We start from the raw sequence: 17,683 nt of genomic DNA, 5'->3' as shown, positions 1-17,683 counted from the left end.
GATATTTGGCTTCAACCAATATTTTTAAAAATTGATTTAGTAAAAACATTACCCATTTAATTTTTTTGAAACTTCTTTCTGCATTTTTTCATGTAATTTTATGTGGAAGAAAATTTATTTTAGGCGATATCTTAAGATATGGCCGATGAAAAGGGTATCCTGAACTAACGAACGAACTTACAATCACATAACACAGACATCTAATTCACATTTTTGATTTAATAAACGTCGAAAAATGTCAACATTTTTTTTTAAATTTCAATGATTACGCTAATTTTCTATGGGAAAATAACTTTACAGATGTGAAAGATCCATCAATGCTTTAATTACATTAAATAAGTTTTAACTAAATAACAGTGTGCTAAGGAATTTACTAGAACCAGCTTGGAGCTGAAAGGCATTAAGAAAGGTGTAATAATTTTGATGCAATCCACATTCGGGTTGTACGGTTGAAGAACTTTTATCTGTACTTCATATTAGGACAGATAAATATTCCTAGAGGAATGGAAGAAATAACACATGGAATCATGTTTTTACACATACCAAAGACTAACCCCATGTTTTCAGAATAGAATAATAATCTTTCTCTTGATACCAAAATCAACGAATGATTTAAAAATGCTGTCGTTTGTCAAATGAAATAAAGTATACAAAATTGGGCAGCATTTTAATATTACCTAATTATTATTTTTGTTATTTGTATGTTGCTTCAAGATATAGCAGGATAAGTTTTTGAAACTGATTAAGACTTAGTTTCAAAATTTTTAATACAACGCCATTTAAAAGGAAACAAAAATGAAAGATGTATGAATTGATCTTTTATTTTGTTAAGACTGAGATTTTCGTATCTTAATAAAAATTGGTTTTTCAATATCAATAAAACCCAATTATTAAGCCCATATTTTATGAAAATCTACAAACACCAGCTGTTTTCAACAATAAATAAATATTATTTATTGACCACATTGATAATACAAATTAATGAGGTTATTCTTAAAACCCAAATTCTATTCTTATTTTAAGCAAATAAACAATATCCTCAAGTATGGATAACGTTGCATTCTAGGACAAGACCACACACTTTCAAGATTAATTCTAAAGGGGGCAAATTATTATTAGTTAATCAATTACACATATGAATGTTCTTAATTAATGATTATTTTCAAATATATGTGAATTAGTATATTTTCATTTCAGGCTAAAACAAAAAACATCTGCTAACATGACCTACATGCCAATATAATTATAATTGAGTGATTTTCTCGGTCATTTTTAATTAATTACTCTCTACATTCATTCTCCCGCATCATTATCTGCCATTATTGGCCATTGAAAGCAGCTTATAATGTTCATCAAAATTTATTAATATCTCACGGCACATAAATTTGTATTTAATTATCTCGTATATTAAAATCAATTTCATTTTATGGAAATTTTCAGTGTGAATCATCACTCATTTATGGCCTAACAAATTCACCACCATCATATCCATACCACCAGAGATTCCGTAAATATTCTCAAACAATTCGAATAATTTATTCTAATTATTAATTTGAAATTTTCATCTAAAAGGTTGGTCGTGTGTTTCGTCGTACAAGCAAACTGGCTTAATTCACAGGAAATATTATATAGGCCAACAAAAATATTCATCAACCATCAGATGTGGGAGAGTGTAGACCAGAATAAAATTCTGATTGCAAGTGATGTCTCTGTACATAGCGGGTCGATCTTTTGGTGTTTTGAATTAGGGTTTTGGTTTATGGGAAATTTTCAGCACTCCATTCTGAAGAACTGATTTAATTTTAATCAAATACAAAGGGAATAAATTTATTATGATTCAGGTTATCTTTTAAGCCCTGAAATTTTGTTTGAATAATTAAATGGAATAATTTAAGCAGCGCAGAGTATGTACAAGTTGCACAGTGACATGAGAAATAAAAAATAATTATTCAATTTTGAAATAGCAAGTATACGCCATGGTTTACCAAGTTGGATTATTATTCTGCTTTTTGTTTCTAACTTATTAGGAGGAAAAACTTAATCGGGAACAATCTTCTAACGATTATCTATTGAAATTCTGTTTTTTTGGTTCTTAAATTGATTGAATTCATACTTATATACATTAACATCTGACAAGATCTTACTTAACGTGTCCATATACGAGTTAATGCATAATTCTACCGCAAGTTTTCTTGCGTATTTTGGAGGAAGTTTTGGATGTATTCTAGGTTACAATGAATACGTTTACAATGATAGGAATAGCTGAAGAGAATATTGACGAAAGTTATCATCGAAGTATGATTCTAATATAATCATTGAACACTAAACTAATCACTCTTTAAGTAAGGGATATTCTATATTCACCACTCTCTAAAGCTTTGAAAGAACAAGTATTTTAAATTTAAAAAAAACGTATGACTATGAAAGCTGTATACTCTATTTCTATTCCAATAACAAGTTACTACCATTTTTATTTTTTCGATTACAATTACGTTTAATTTTAATGGAAAAAAGTGAATTGCCACTCAATTGTTACGAAAGTTGAAATTAATTATTAAAAGTAATCATTATTTCCCAGCTTCTAAACTTCTTCTGCATTTTTATAAAAGAAATAAGTTAGCGTGACTGTCTGTTGATAACTAAGGGCTAGTTACTTACAACTCTCAATCATGCTTGGCTGAGAGTCATGTCAAGGATGGAGGGGACCTAAAGTTTTATGCCGAATCCCAAAGACTAATTTGAGAAACCCTTATAATGAGTGCACATTCAAGGGGATATTTCTACCCTTATTATGCAGAGACACAGCGTGAGCATTACGATAGGGAGAGAGGGTATGAAAGAAGGTATCGTTGCACATTAGTTTTGAATTCCTGCATATTACAATGTCTTGGAAATATAGGTTGTGGTAAGTATTCCCCATTCGCGTAGTACGGCTAAAGATCGAATCTCTGTACTTGAGAGTACGGCCGAAGTTTGGCTCGAGGGTATACTGATGAACATTCTAAGAAGCGCAAGTATTATTGTTAAACTGTTTAAAATAGGGTGATATAAGAAACGACGATATTATCACCAACCAATTTAAAAGTTTTACGTTTAAAACTGTCCAAGATGCTTGAGTAAGTAAATAAAAGCACCAGCCCAGAGATGGGAGTTATACTCAAGCTTTGAAAATACATACATATGTAAGTTTTGTAATCAGAAGTGGAGCCTTAGGAACCCCAAACATCTTGCAGCATTTTTCGCCTGCATCGCATATGTGATAAGTGCCATTCATGGATAATAGCAAAGACAGCATTTCTCTCTTTAACGCAGCAATAAATTCCACGCGGTTTTGTATTCCCCTTTAAACAATGCTGTTTAGGTTGGAATTTAATATTTTTATCATATTTTGTCGTTGCAGTTCCACATCCGAAGAAAATGGGTGTGAATCTGGAAACGAATATGAACATCTAAGAGAACTATCGTCAGCGAAACAATGAATTGGATTGGGAATTTAGACGGGAAATCATTACTAAAAATTAAAAAGAGTATTGAAGATAAAACAGAGCTCTGGGGCACACCAGCATTTATTTTGTGGTTTTCAAACTTGAACCTTTCCAATATTACTTGTATTTAACGACCCGAAAAGTAGTTAATAATCAAATGAATAATTGATTAATGAAACCCGAAAACTCGCATTTTCGATAAGGGAACCTGATGCCAAACCCTATAGAATGCTTTTGAAATATTAAGTGCAATAATCTTTATTTATCCAAAACGATAAGATTTGTTCCACTGTTCGGTGAGATGAACCATGAGATCACCGGTGGACCTATTGCTGCGAAAGCTGTGATGTCGATCATTAAGGAGCTTTAATTTTTAGGAAATTTCTTGGGCTGATAAAGAATAATCTTTTCCATGACCTTGAAAAGGAGAGGCTTAAGTTTAATCCGTTGATTAGCAGAGGGTGAAGAATAGTCACCTTTTTTCTGGATGGGCTGGACAAATACTGTTTTCCATCCTCTCGGAACGAAATCTAAGGACTAGGATAGAGGAAAAAGCTTATACAGAGTAAACTTTTCTTGGAAGGTTTGTCAATTCCTCTCAAGATGCAGTTATCGCTAAAAAATACTTTAGGTGGCACAGGCAGATATTGAACCCAAGACTTCTAGTACGATTATGTGCTAGCAATCACGCCACGGGTACTACAATCTTTTGAATCTGGTACCCTTAAAACTTCAAAACGTAAGTTCTATCAAAAGACAACAACAAAAAAACACAATATAGCAGTGGGTTTTCTCTGGCATTCTTACATTATACAGAGGTTCACGATATAACTCTAAAGGATTGTTCTGTTTTTAAATGTGAACTTAATATCTCTTGTTTCGCCGACTAAAGCTCCTTTAACAATTCTTTAAAGTGATTTACAAATTAAAAAAAAGGCCGATAAAGTGTTTAGTAAGTTTGTAGGTCACGGTGAATAGACGTTAATTCTGTTATTCGAACTTCATTGCATAAACGAGAAGCCAATCTTATTGTAGCTTGTTAAAACATTTTTTTTTTGCCTATAGTTAAAATTTTTCATCTTACGACCTTACTGAATTTTCTAACCGGAGGTTTCGTTTTACAAAATAACTTTTTTTTTAAAACAGAAATCAATTAATTACTTGCGTCTAAAAAAGTCTAAAAATGTTAAATCACAAGATCTAAATGAGAAATTGTGATCAGCTCTTCGACAGGAATTATTTGGTCATGAAACTTTTCTTTCAAATGTATGATTGTTTTGTTTCTTTTATGTCACGTAATGCCTTCTTGCTGGAGACAAAAATCATACACATACATTCTTGATAAACCGGCATTAAAATTTCGGTAGCTCAATACATTTGCCGCAAAAGTTTTAACAGAGTTAATGTCGAATACGTAGGGTCCAATAATACCGCCTAATAGTGATGCATTTTACTGACCCAATCAGCGAAAAACCGATGTTGCTGCTGTTTGACTATCTTGAGTTTTTATGTTAGCCGAATCTTAAAGGCTTAATTCCAAAGATCGATGAGTAATCGATAAACTTGCTAAAATAGTCGACTATTCTAAATGGAAACCTGTTACTGAAAATCCCATTGCATATAATAGGTAAATAATATATTTTTTCATTTGTTTATGAATTTTAAATCAATCAAATGTAATTCAATCTCAATCATTAACGTCGCATTATTAATCCTATAGAGGATACGGTATAAGGAAAATTAACTATTCGCAGTTCTGAAAATCACTGACAATAAAAATAATAATATTAAAGTCGTTTGTACACTTTTGTTATCCATCCATTTCTGTGGTTTTAATTAGTAAAGAGCTTTGAATCACAGCGGAATAAACAGCTATTCTATATTATTCTATGTACAAATTCAATTTTATTATAGTGACAAAAGAAGATATAAGTTTTTCTTAGATTTCATTAATTAATAAATTGCATTCAAACTTACACATCGCCAGATACATTTTCAATTTTTTATTATAACCCTGTTTTCTATCACAGACACTTTATAGTTTCTTTACTCAGACTTGTAATCTTTTATTAAACAAAGTTATTTCATATTAAATTATCAAAACAAACTGTTAAAGTTATTTTAAAACAAAAACAACTTAGCTTAACTAATTTTATCGAAAGATATTCAAGCTGATAAAATTATTGTTATTTCTCTAAGATATTGTTATTATTATTATTTACTTACCATTTTTCAGTTTACAGTTTGTGATTATATCATTCATCAATTCTTTGTTTTTCTGCAATGAAAAAAAAAAAATAAAAAAAACACATTAAATAAATTAGTATTGGTGCCATAAAAATAGTACTCTAAGTTTTAGTTTATTTAATAGTATTGATCATAAAAAAATATTAAAAAAGAAGATATATTGAACTTAGTTAGAAGGCAAAGAGAAGTTCGTAGTGTACCTAATATGACTTTAACACTTACGCGAGTAATAGTTGCACTATCGCTATTATCGTGTTCAGACTCAATTTTTGAATATTTCATTAACACACAAGCGCCAGTTTCGAAACAGTCGCCGACGCCGCCATAGCCGCCACCACCACCGTCGGCAACGCCACTGTAAGCAAGTTTTTGAGACCATCGCTTTATGGTCGAAGATTTATTATCCATATAAATCAATAGATCTCAATCAGTCAACTTAACTGCGAAGTTATAACTTTTACTAAATTGATTTCGGAAAAAACACCCACGATACGGGGTTAACTTATACTTTAAACAAATATACTAAACAAAAATAAATAAAATATAGGTAACTTCAGTCAATCGAAGGCGCTGACACGCTAAGTTTCTATATAGATACGAGTAGGTGTTCATAAATATGACTTTACCATGCGCGCGTTCTTGACACGTACCACCACAAACACCTGAACAATTACAGTCTTATAACATGTGTTGTATTCGTATTGGCTTCATGTTGGGCTTATCAATTTTAATATGGCTTGAAGGTGTTTGGAGCGATATGACAAGCTAGCTAATTATTCGAAGTGTATAGAAACGATATCGAAAGAGAAACACAGTTAATGGCATTGAATGAAGGTTTTCCGATATTGTATGTACAGTAGCGGGCTATAAGGTACCTAGAGCCTGATTGAATGGTTCTTAATTTTTAATATTACTTAAAAATCGAATTTTTGTTTATTTGAGTGGTAGAGATTGTTAATCTGTAACTGAATACTATTTTCACTAGTTTTAAATTTTATTCACAAAAGGAATAAAAGTTCGAATAAAAAAGTGTATATATTATTTTTAAAAGTCGCTTAACAACTTTTTTCTACGTTCTATACAATTTTTTATTTTTAGTTTTTGGTTCTATGGTTCTTAACCTGCTACATGTAAATTATAAGTATGACGTTTTCCTTGAAACTAGTTGTTTTTATTGAAATGATTTACAGAATTAACTTACAAAAATAATACGAGTTTGCAATAATTTTGATGTTCTCAATTCGAAGAAAACTGAATTTCTTTCATAAAAATTGGGTCTTATAAAGTTGTATATTACAGCGGATAATTTGAAATAAACCTTTAATAATTATAAGGGAGAATTTAAATTGAAAACAAAACTAAACACTTTCTTCAAAGACCCGAACTTAATCGCCAAAAACTTCACATAGAATTACTTACCACACTAAGAAATATTTGCACAAGTATTTTGCATTCGTAAGGCATTTCAAACTACAAATTATAAAATATATACAAAATTAACTTCAAAGAAAAAAATCTAACGATTCTCGAAAATCAATTGATAAATGGTCATTAAATGTATAGATATAAACTTATTTTCCAAGTACCCCAAAATAAATGAACTATTTAAAAAAAAACTCTTTGGATACAGAAGCAAGTTCGTCTGGCTCTACATTTTTTGGAGCTAGTATTTTTGACAACTGTCACTTGATTTATGATTCATTTGGTTAGCCATTTCATAATGAGTAGATTTATACTAAAATACTAGTTCGGTTTGCACTATGCATGGAAATATCACTTTATTAAAGAAAACTTTTGGTGAGGTCAATATCTGGTCTCGTGCAACTGTGGCGTGACTTCAAGATCGAACACTTTTGGATTATTTTTTGTAAGTCACTTATCGACGCTGATAAGACCTTCTTGGTCTTATTAACGCCTTAAAGAAGAAGAACAGGAGTGTTGTTTTTAAAGTGCATACATTTTTGGTCTTTTATTTTTCTTGAAAACCACACGTCAAAAACAGCATTTATTACAAAAAAGTGAATGTTTCGTACTTTTTCGGACTTTTTTTTTGGATATTCATTGAAAGTTTTATAATGCGATACCTTTGCCTGGCTTCTTAAAAAATATAACCGTTTCTAAGGTCTCCTCAGCCGTGAAGATTCCTTTTTACGAAACGAAGCCTTGTATTTAGGGAGACCTACACAAGAGTCAGTTATGTAACCAAGGTTGTTCCCGTGGTGTGATTGTTTGTGCGTAGGACTTTAATGCCAGAGGTCTTGGGTTCAATCCCTGCCTCTTGCGAGGAATTAACCAATCCTCCAAGAGTAATTCTTGTCAAGAAAAGTGATTTCTCAAATAAGCCACTCGGATACGAAACAAAAACTCTGGGTCCTCGATCCCTAAAATGATTTGCACACAGGAATAATTGAGAGTTGTAAACCAGGTCCTGGTTCTCTACAGACTGTTGTTTAATTTAATACGGTACCGAGATTACCACTTTTTGAAAGAGACTTAAAAAGCCTCGTCAGCCTGGTAATGAAGTTCCATTCTAAATTACTGTTGAATTTTCGTAAAAGGAATACTACGAAATGTGATTTAATTTTTTCTTTTATCAAACCATTTGAACTTGTTATGAATTTAATTGATAAGTTAACGACCCTACAGTCTTTATTTTATATCCTATGACTGTTTCATGTTTACAAAAGTCATAAATAAATTTCTAAATTACAATTTTTCCCACTAGAAGAAGCCTAAATAATTCTTTTTAGAGGTCTTCTAAACCAAGTGGTAAAAATGTTTCTTAAATTTTTGGAAATCCCAGGACAAATAAATTTATGGTTTCGGAGGAGATGTGGGAAAACAAAAAAAAATTAAAGTAAAGTATTTTTGTTTTACCATTGTTAGGCCCGTACAGTAAAAACATCACTCGTGTACGCTGCCATGGAACTTTTAAACCCTACAATAACCCCTAACTAAAATATAATTTTTTACGAAAGTGAGTTAATACATTTCTTATAATTATGAAAAAACTAACAAAATGTCAAAACTAATTATTAACATTTTTCTGACACTTTACCCAACTCGGATTTTCCAATAGGGACTTGATAATGAAGACTTGAATTTAGTTTGTGAACACATCTTTTTACTTATTATGAAACTATCATTGTCAATTTATTTAAAAAAAAAAACTAAATATTTTCATCATGGTTAAAATACACAAAGGAGCAACGTCTGACAACTATACAAATTTTTCTACCGAATTTCGGAGTCGGTGACCGCAACTTTAAGAACGTTAACTCCAGTCAAATCATCTTTAATGACGAAGGTCATTTTTGGCTTAATATGCTTTGAAAACTCCAGTTTTGCTTCACATTGTCACGTTATTGCGAAGGGACAGTATTATCGTGCCTTGATTATTGATTATTTTTATATGGAATTTAAAGATATGGATTTGGGTGACATGTGATTACAATAAAATGGTCCCGAAACCACACAGCACACCTTACAATCGATTTATTGAGAAGTGAGTCTTATGAACGTTATATCTCAAAAAATGGGCCAGATTATTGGTAGATTAATCGGTGTGATTTGCCAATAAGCCAACGAACGTTTGATGAACTTTGCTGAAAGATGTGACTAAGTCAGCGGACATTGGGTCCAACGAATTGACCACTGCAAAAGTGTCCACGGTGGCCACATGAACTACTCGTATGTAAGTAGTGCTTCAGTTTTGATTGTTCTTCAAGCTAATAATAAACGCTTGAAATATGTCAAATAGTTTACATTTTATTTAAAAAAAAAAGTTGTCAAGTGCTTATTTGGTAAACCCTTTACTTGGCCTTGAATTTAAAGTATTTCATGGGTCTTAATAATGAAATATTACTATTTCAATATAATTCTGTAGGAACTTTTCCAATAAAACACCAATTATTTATCATCAACCGCTTCTCTGAGCAGTTTCTTGCTTAATCAACTTTAAAAACACTTTAACGCCAATCAGGATATCAATGCCAAAATATCCGTTTAAATATTTACTTCTCGATTAAATATAGCCTCCTATTTCCAGCCCTGATGTTAATGACATCAACTGATAAAAACTCGCTCATTTAACATAAATGTTTATCTATCTTTCTCCATTACACAGAAAAGGTTAACAACGTTATACGCACCAAAGAAAGGTGCGAAATTCTTCTAATTGAGATCTTCGATAAAAATTCCATTTAAAATTAAAAAAAAAGAAGCAATTCAAATAGAAAAACACCTCAACGAGATCTAAGATATCTTAACCTAGGTATAATAAAAGACGGGCAGACAACGGGACGCAGCGGCGGCGGCGGCTCGTTAGGACGTGCTTTTTAGAAAATAACTTTCATATTTTGCCAGACCATTAATGCTTATGCAAATGGCTTTTTGCCTCAGTTTGCCGCACGTTATTTAATCTTATCTCGTAATCGGGTGTAAGTGAGCGAAGCTATCGACTTGAAAAAATAAATGACCATGAAATTGTGAAAATTACATTGGGAAATACCCCCACTAACCCATCGTTCGCGTCGCGTCGTCATGAAATACAATTTATATTGATTTTCAGGGACATCGGACATGAATTTGATTCGCGAAATGCGTGATGAAAGAATGTTTCTTTTTTTTGAGAAAATTTGTTAGAGTCGTTTACGAATTTCCCAGTAAAATATGTCATTTTAAACAATTACTTTTATTCCATAGAATTTCCCGCTTAAATCTCGTCTCGGAAAAAACGCAATTTTCTGCTATTTAAATACACGATTATCTGCAACACATGTTTTTTGAATAAAATCCAACGTCTCCACAATATTCTGGGCAAAACAATTGCTTGGTTAGCGGAGCACATTTTGCGCGTCCTGATTTTTGGGTTGGCATTTAATGCCAAAAACATTGTCAACTCCGCATATCCACATCATAATAATTACCCACCGCTGAAATGCCATTTTCATTTTAGTCCAAGTTCTTCTGCGAACAAAGCTTTTGTGGTTTATTCTCATTTCTGGTGATATTATTTGTGTTATGAAATATTATGCTATGGTTGATCTAGAGCTAGAGGGTAATTAAGTTCCGTGAATACGAATACGATGTTTAGACTTTAGATACAAATTGCAAAAAGCCGATTTGAATAAACTTCCTCTCTATCTCTCTTACCATCATCACAACGCAACACAACCCCACTTTTAACCTTTATTATGTAGGTACCAGCCATGCTATATAACTTTTCAATTTAAGCAGAGGTGAAAAAGTGTATAAGGCTTGGTGCTTGACTTGGAGTAGAATGACAAATTAAGGGATAAATTAGGTAGCTCATGTCAGTGACAGGTTGATTTGGCATACCACCTTAACCATTAATAATAATAAAATGACATGCAGGTTTTTGGTTTTAAGTGGAGGGATTGTTTTTGTGTGGCTTTGTTTTGGGGAAAGGGAGGGGGGTAAATTTAAGTGGTCAATCAAGGTGGATTTAAAATTTGAATGAACAATGAGTTGTTAGGGAATAAAATTATAACAACAAGTATTTTAGGTATTAAGTAGTATTACTTTGTTACATCGTTTACTTTTACTTTTATGTTTTGATGATTTGACAAGAAACACTTTTCCTTTCGTTTTTTAATGATGTTCAAAGATAATCAAAAGTCGTTTGTTTGTTATTTGTGCGAGTTTTTTAGATACATTATTATTATGGAGTAGCAAAATAATTATATTAATAAATACCCAAGTCTATAGATTAAAAAACGTTTACTTATTTCAAAAAGTAATAACTTAACAAGTTATTCTCTTTAGTTGTTATAAAAAGCTTTTCTAAATTTTGAGTTTGAAAGTTATTGTGATATACGCTGCCAATTACTAGGATAAGCCCACACATGTTGAATTTGATTTTCGCTTTTTATAGCTCGTGGTTAATACATATTTCACCAATAAAAATTCATATAATTTAAGTTAAAATTAGAAACTAGCGTTAGAATTTCACAATATCAAATAAAAAACTACTAAAAGGCGTATACAAAAATGATCCACCAGGATGAGACCATTGGGAATATTTCCGTGAAGGAGTTTAGAAGTGTGGTCCTTTAAATTATTTTGTATAGAATATCGAAAAGAGTGTTGAAAACAATTGTCTTAATTTAATTTGTAGCACATATGGGCTCTAGAGATACTTTGACAACTACATAAAGAGCAAAATTAGATGCTTTGAAGAATTTAGGACTCTCGTGATGTAAAATAGGAAGGAGACTTAACTCAAGCAAGAAAGTTGAAAGCAATCATATTGCTAATCCACAAAAATATGGTAACAATCAAAATGTGTTCAAGGCAGACACAAGAACATCATGAGAAAAGTGATTAATTCTACGGCTTGTTCAGTTCAGTTTTCTTTATTGAGACTTGAAATCCTCAAATTAGTTTTAATTACAATATTTTTTAATTATGCTGCTGACTTCATTAATATGTCTGGCTTATACAAGATGTTTAATAAAGGATTACATACATACATACTTCAAGAATGTATTTCATCAATATAATTGTGTGTTTGCTCCCCACACACATGGCTCTTAAAGAACAAACTTTAAACTAATGACTAGAACTTAAGACTAAATAACAAAAGAATTATTCCATATGCAAAGCTACGATTATAAAAGAATTTTATTTTCCATCAGGTTTTTTGAGTTTGAAATGAATATAGTAAGAGCAGTTACTAAGTTCGAAATATAATTTAATATACCAGAACAAAAAACTTTTGATTTATTCAAACAAATACAAATAATAAAAAAATTAACTTAATTAACTTTAATTTAATTAAACGGCTATACCAACTATAACTGTATGTATTATATAAAATATTTGTATATATATTTTTTTTTTCAATACACAATTTTATCTTCAAGGAACGTTCAATGTGGCTTTCTTATAAAATTTAGCTTTCTATTAAATTTAGGAATCTATTATGCAAAAGATCGAATAGAGATTGATAATACTCGAAGTATAATCTTTCATTGGTAATATTTTTGTCCCATAATCCTTTGATAAGTGGATTTGGATGATTTTGATTTTGTTAAATTATACAATGTATAGTTAGAAAACCATTTTCGACTACATATTCTCCACTACAAAATCGTAAGATAGTTCTTTCAAACTTTTCGAATTCTTTTGCTGCCTTTGGAGAAATAGAGAAAACTTTACGAGATTAAAGGTCTTATCAATGCTTTAAAATCAGAATTTTAGTACTTTGGGATAGATGCTTGGAAGAAAGTAATTTTTTTAAGGATCTTGGGTTCAATCCCTGCCTGTGCTACCTTAATTTTAAAAAATAATTTTCGCGGATACTGCCTCTTGCGAGGAATTGACAAATCCTTCAAGAGTAATTCTTGTCATGAAAAAGTGCTTTCTCAAGCTAGCCGTTCGGATTCGGCCTAAAATTGTAGGTCCCTTCCATTCCTGACAACAGTACTCGCACACAGGAATGGTTGAGAGTTGTAAGTCACTAGGCCCTGGTTCACAACGGACTGTTGCGCCACCCCATTTGATTTGATTTGAAATTTTTTTAAATAGCAGTAGTCATTTTCGCTTTGTTTAATACAACATTCCGCACATGTTTGCTAAATTTTAACATATTTTGATAGTAAATCCCTAAGTACTATGTTTCTGTTTTTAATGGAACTATCTTATCATCAATACGCAAGGATAACTCCTTGCTTTCTCTAACAGCCTTTCGGTGCCCTTTTACATAGGAGTTCCTGAAACAGGTTAGCCCACATTTTTCAGTTTTTATTTTTAATCCTCAAGATTTCAAATACGAGGGTAAAATAGGTAAAGCATTTTGTAATTTTTCTAGTGACTTGTTTGGCCTTATAGCAGAAGTAAAACGTTTTGTGCAGTCTGCGTACAGAAGTGCTTCAGGCTTGGAATCAGATCTGCATAAAGGCATGTCATATAAAAATACATTAAATAGTTTTGGTCCAAGTGATGTTCCTTGAGCAACTCCTAAGAGTACTGGGAATGGATCTGATTACTCCAAACCAATCACAATCGACGCGGTTCTTGAATTAAGAAAACTGGTAATCAATCTAATGAGAGCCTTAGGACAGTTCAATCTTTTTAACTTAAAGATAAGACCTTTATAATGCCTCTAAATCAATATCCAGGGCAATTGTGCACTTTTTTTTAATCTCAGATTGTAAATAATATTATCATTAAGAACTAAAAGCCAATGTTCCGTTGAGTGGTTTTTCTTAAACCCAAATTGAGTGTTTGGTATAATATTTGAGTTATCGAGGAAACTATCAAGATATTCTACTATGACATTTTCGAACAGTTTTCCTATATTGGAGAAAAGAGGTATTGGTTGGTTATTTGTTTTTAGCTATAGGCATAATCTTTTTCCATGCAGTTGGAAAGTATCCGTTGTTTATACTATGCTTAAAGAGACAAGTTAAAGTGAGACCAATGAAAATCGGACATTTCCTTTATTCTTAGGCTTGTCTCAAATTCAACTCTACCAGTGACTAAATAAGGGCAAAAAGCTGGGTATAACAAACCAGAAAAATAATAACAACGGTTCAAAGGATAATACAAACAAAAGAGGTGCATTTTGCAAGAGAGCATGTTACTTGGAGCAGTGAATAAAAGCGCAAAGCAGTTTAACCTTGACGGTCCTTTGGTTAAAAGTTATGGCACAGACGGCTTTTATTTTTCGTCCATAATAATGAACGTGGAACTTTTCCCATGGCCCCTATATTCACAGAGCACAATTGAAAATGCTTTTTTTAAAACTTATGGAGTTTGCACACAATTTGAAGACAAGGACACCTTAATCGAAGATTTTCGTGATTCCTGAGGCAAACATTCCTGTGATAATTACAAAAAAGGAATATTTCCATTTTAAACCGTTTTTTAAAGGTTATATCCGAAATATTGGATATAATAACTACAAATTTAAAACAACGTTATAAATAAATGTTGTTAAGCCATAAAATCTAAATATTTCATTAATTTTCTTTGTTTTTTTTCTTAAATTTTGCATGTGGGTTCACCTTAGTGACGCAGTTTTGCATAACCTTTTTTAGGTAGTCTATTTTTAGAGCTTTCGATTAAAATACTGTCACCAGCTATAAAAATCGAAAATTGACTAAACCATTTCTGGCCTCTGATTTGTGGAAAAGAGAATTTTGACGAAAAGAGTCTAGACTTATGCCCAACTTTATTAGACAAATTCAAGCGTAGAGAGGTACACAATTATTGAGCAGTGTATTAAGATTGTTAAAGCATTTTTTGACAATGGTCGTTTGTGCCACTCGTACTAACCTCATTTTCGAATAACGTTGCAATCGCAACGCCATGCACCAGTCCAAAACCGTGCCCACCAGTGATACAAATTTAAAATTATTCTCATCAATGAAGAGAATCATTTCGATGCATTTTAAAGGTCTTACTAACGATGACATACGATTTTGCAGTTCGTCGACCGATTGCGAGAATTATTTTGTTAACTGAAACTTAAAAACTTTAATAACCAAGTCTTTATTTAAATAATCTAAAATATCCTTTGTATGATGTTTAAATCAACAGATGGATTGGTAATTGAGCAATGTATACGGTTTCGATTCTTCACCAATATTTCCAATTTTTCACTAATCTTATTATTATCGGCTTAGGAGGTTCTTAACTAAGTTTAAGTGTTGTGAACTATGGCTTCAAAATGTTCGTGTTTGTGTTGAATTTTGTTTCAGGCGTGTATTGTTTCATTTTTAGTATTAGGGCAGTTTTACTTGTCGAATTTCAAACCGCTTAAAAAGTGAAAAGTGACTAAAAAGTGGATTGCTCAATATGAAACATCTTTTATTACAAAATTGTTATTTGAATTAAAAAAAATTTTTTGATTATGAGAAAAATATCTGTGTTTTTCATAATTTTGATCCAGACTTAAAATTGACTAATTTTTCAACTAACAAACTCCTAACCAACTCCAAGTCCAACTAGATGAAATAAATGCTTGATAAGAAAGAGAAGTATTAGATATCTATTTCACGCACTCAGTTAATTAAACAACCAACACACATTCGAAAATCTATGGTTCTTAGTGATGTACATTTTTTAGTATGCAAGGATCTCTGCAAGTTTATTTTTATTTTTCATCGACACATATTTTCTATTCAATTAATACTCGTCTTAAGCATTTGGTCCGTTTATTTAAGTTGAAACAAAGTACCCACATACATTATATACCAAAAACAACCACTTTATCATCTGTTTACCAAAATTAATCCAACCCACACAAAACTCAATGGAATTTGAGAAAAAAAAGAAGATTAAAATAGAAATGCCATTTATCTTCGTCAAAGCACAAAATAAAAGGTAAATTTAACCAGAAAAGTGGTGAGATGGTTCTTGATTCTTTTGTTTGACTCGTTTGTTTAAAAACAAACAAAAAAAACAAACAACTGAAACCATTTTGTTTTCAAGCATTCAAAAAAATGGTAATTGAAATCGTGCTTACTAGATGCGGTAAAGTTCCTTCAATATCTTTATTCTCTGTTGGTATAAGTTTGTGAGTTACTAAATGTATTCTCATTTCTTTTTTGCATGTTTTAAAGTTTTACTTTTTTAAAGGACATATCTGTCCTTTTTTTTTGTTGTCAATTTCACGCTGACATGAAAATGAAAACAAAGTCCATTGAGTGGGATACGATTAAGATTTAATTTGTTTCCGTTTGAGGTTTTTTATTATAGGGCATTTGAAATACTTTATTTTGAATTGCAAATATAGATACATATGTCTTTTAGTTAAACACTAGTGGTAGTACTTCAAATAAATTGCAGTGTTTGTATTTTATTTAATACGTTCTTTTCTTTCAATCGCAATGTTAAGGGATCGTTTGTAAATAACTTTTAAGTTAATTTACAATCTATTTTAGTTTTTGGTGCACTCTTAGTTATTTACCTAATACAGTTACTGGAAACCGACATTAAGGTTTTGAATTTAAGACCACGAAGGATATTACAATCATTAAAATGAATATGTTATGATGTTTAGAAGCCAACGCCAATCCACCAGTAGAACATAAATTGTGTGCTCTATAAGGGATTACATTTACGATGGAGAAGAGATATTTAAATTTAAAATACACACAACGATACGTGGTCCTTACTTACATGGTAAAGGATTTTATAATATAAATTCTCATTTAAAATTAATATAAATAGATATAAATTTATTTTTAGATCTTCCTAGATTACCACAATCTATTTCAAAGATGAGTCAATATACCTATACAGGAGATACAACTGAACCCTTCTTTAAAAAGGTAAATATTCATCCACCTGTAGTAGAGGCATAGAAGTAGAGGCTTAGAAGAAGGTAACGAACATAACATTTTAAATTGATTAATGAATGTAAACAGTTGTGGTAAGCAATCTGCCTCAGCCTTTTTAAATAAAATAAATGAATATAAAAGTCAAACATGTGGTTTACCTGAAGTAAAAGGCTTCCACTGATTGAATAATAATAAATGAAAATAGAATTCAAATTTAGAAACTTACAACAAAAAAAAAAAGAAAAAACAGCAATGAGTTAAAATAAAAACTTCAAAAAAGTAAGTATGCACCACATTGAACCAGTGTATATTTTTATTTGTGTATTGTTTATTTGAAGACTTTTAAGAGTTTTGGTAAAAATATCGTTAGATAGAGGAAGACAATGCACATTGAGCCATTTCTGCCAAGTTATACAAAGCGCCACAAAAAATGTTCAAACGACAATTTAAAAGCTTACTGTTGTTCCCTTAGAAGTCTTCAAGTTAGCGTTTGATTATTAACACCATTTAAGCTTAATCATGACAGTAGAATTGATTTTCAAGTTGTAAGAAGAATTGTTAACCCTTTATAAGGTGCTTTCATTAAAATAGTCGCAATCGATCAACTTAAGAAGAAATGATATGCTTTAATGTGGATAG

General features: G+C 31.3%; 1 protein-coding gene and 1 long non-coding RNA gene across 9 annotated transcripts in view; one reads left to right on the top strand and one right to left on the bottom strand.

The window, feature by feature from the left end:
* LOC129952461 (rap guanine nucleotide exchange factor 4) overlaps positions 1-17,683 on the bottom strand; it is a 225,633-nt gene that overhangs the window by 54,902 nt on the left and 153,048 nt on the right. For 5 of the 8 annotated variants that reach the window (XM_056065049.1, XM_056065047.1, XM_056065048.1 and 2 more), the window contains one exon: positions 5,712-5,763. In XM_056065049.1, the coding sequence (XP_055921024.1) occupies positions 5,712-5,763 (52 nt within the window). Of the gene's footprint in view, positions 1-5,462; positions 5,596-5,711; positions 5,764-5,954; positions 6,289-17,683 lie in introns of those variants that run through there. The other 3 variants (XM_056065051.1, XM_056065053.1, XM_056065054.1) reach the window with 3 other exon arrangements.
* On the top strand, positions 5,979-17,190 carry LOC129952462 (uncharacterized). The gene is made up of 3 exons (XR_008782310.1): positions 5,979-6,089; positions 16,646-16,886; positions 16,953-17,190. It is a non-coding gene; the product is annotated as an uncharacterized LOC129952462 (long non-coding RNA).

The sequence above is a fragment of the Eupeodes corollae genome, chromosome 3 (assembly GCF_945859685.1).
Source record: "Eupeodes corollae chromosome 3, idEupCoro1.1, whole genome shotgun sequence".
Classification (NCBI taxonomy): domain Eukaryota; kingdom Metazoa; phylum Arthropoda; class Insecta; order Diptera; family Syrphidae; genus Eupeodes; species Eupeodes corollae.
This window is presented reverse-complemented; position numbering and strand designations above follow the sequence as displayed.